Raw genomic sequence first — 1,461 nt, 5'->3', positions numbered from 1 at the left:
GTTGACGGGAACTCGGGGACCGCGCGCCTTTCTGATGAGCCCCAAGGAGGGCAAAACCGGTCGTGGGCTGTCGAAGAGTTTTCAGCAACCTTGTGAGTAGTTTCCTTTACGAAGAGTTTCCAAGTTGTTTTTTTTCTGATATAAGGCGACTTATAAGACTAAAGAAGGACCGAAAGACCCACTGCTATAACTGTCAGTTGTACCCGAATGGAATGGTCACAAACAAAAAACTAAACATGGGCCAACCAGTTTGCAAATCAGGGACGCAAATGAGTCTCTCCTATCGACCAAATATGCTGCGTAAAGAACATTGCACTTTTCATCTGAAAAGATATTCAACATGTTCGGGTATTTTTCCACTTTCACACTTAAAAGCTTCTGGTGTTCAGTTATCAAACAAAAGTGATTGAAATTTGGGATTTATCCTACTTGGTGAATCTGTAGATTAAAGTTTTCATCAGCTTCCTGACTGGACTTTCGGAGAAATAATAAACGGATGACTGTGTTGGACTCGAGCACCGAGGGTAGCCAGTTCATAGCAATGACTGGTTTCCGCAACACCATCCAAAGGCAAAAATAACTGGAAGTTGGAGTTGGAACCAGCTACATATTTCATAGAACTTGGTGACTTATCTTATTCCGAAATTTCTTTACTGCTAAAGAACGTTGATTGATAAGATGATGATGATGATGATGATGATGACGGTGATGGTGATGACGATGATGACGATGATGATGATGACGATGATGATGATGATGATGATGATGATGATGATGATGATGATGATGATGATGATGATGATGATGATGATGATGATGATGATGATGATGAGAAAACTTCACTCGAGGACCAACCGATTCAGATACCAAGGGTATGGATAGAGTCAGGTCGAATTGGTGCAGTAAGTGACTGAAAGATGGACTGATTAGTAGAAAAAACTCAAAAGTACATTCATCAACATTTCTGTGTAAGATTGCTGGCTCGATATCACCACCTGCACTTCCCTTACCATTAATTTGGCTTTCACGAACACTCTTGTAGTCTGGATGCAAAGTTTTCGCACTCCGTTGAATGGGAGAGCCAAACGACTAAGACTAATTTTGCCCACCTGGTTCTATAACTCCTTTGCTAAAGCGAGATTTCACTTGCTGCCCAATTGAGGATTGCGTGAAAGCTCTTCTTGGAATTCTTCCTTTGTGATTGCGGCTTTACGGTTTGCATTGGCCACAAATTATCTGGAACCAATTTGTTATATCTGCTGATTCGCCGACCTGTGGTATCTGCTGCTAACCCGCTCCAGTGCCTACTGCCGAAGAAAAAAGACTCACAGAAGTGAACATCAGCATCATCATCATTGTCAGCTGTAATAACCGCGTACTCGTTGTACTGTGGTTGTAGCTGCCGCAGTTTCGTTCACCGATGATTTGGGGGGATAGGTGGCTGCGCATTGCAGACGCGAG

At 42.7% G+C, this 1,461-nt stretch overlaps 2 protein-coding genes across 2 annotated transcripts in view; one reads left to right on the top strand and one right to left on the bottom strand.

Moving 5' to 3' along the window:
• The window catches only part of T265_10519 (hypothetical protein), a gene marked incomplete at both ends in the record, with an annotated part of 19,110 nt that overhangs the window by 8,659 nt on the left and 8,990 nt on the right, over positions 1-1,461 (bottom strand). The window lies entirely within an intron of this gene.
• The window catches only part of T265_15171 (hypothetical protein), a gene marked incomplete at both ends in the record, with an annotated part of 7,450 nt that continues 6,669 nt past the window's right edge, over positions 681-1,461 (top strand). The window contains one exon of the mRNA XM_009176911.1: positions 681-902. Within this exon, the coding sequence (XP_009175175.1) occupies positions 681-902 (222 nt within the window). The remainder of the gene's footprint in view (positions 903-1,461) is intronic.

Source organism: Opisthorchis viverrini (genome assembly GCF_000715545.1).
Source record: "Opisthorchis viverrini unplaced genomic scaffold opera_v5_373, whole genome shotgun sequence".
Lineage (NCBI taxonomy): Eukaryota > Metazoa > Platyhelminthes > Trematoda > Opisthorchiida > Opisthorchiidae > Opisthorchis > Opisthorchis viverrini.
Note: the sequence above shows the minus strand (reverse complement) of the source record. Positions and strands in the feature narration are given on the sequence as shown.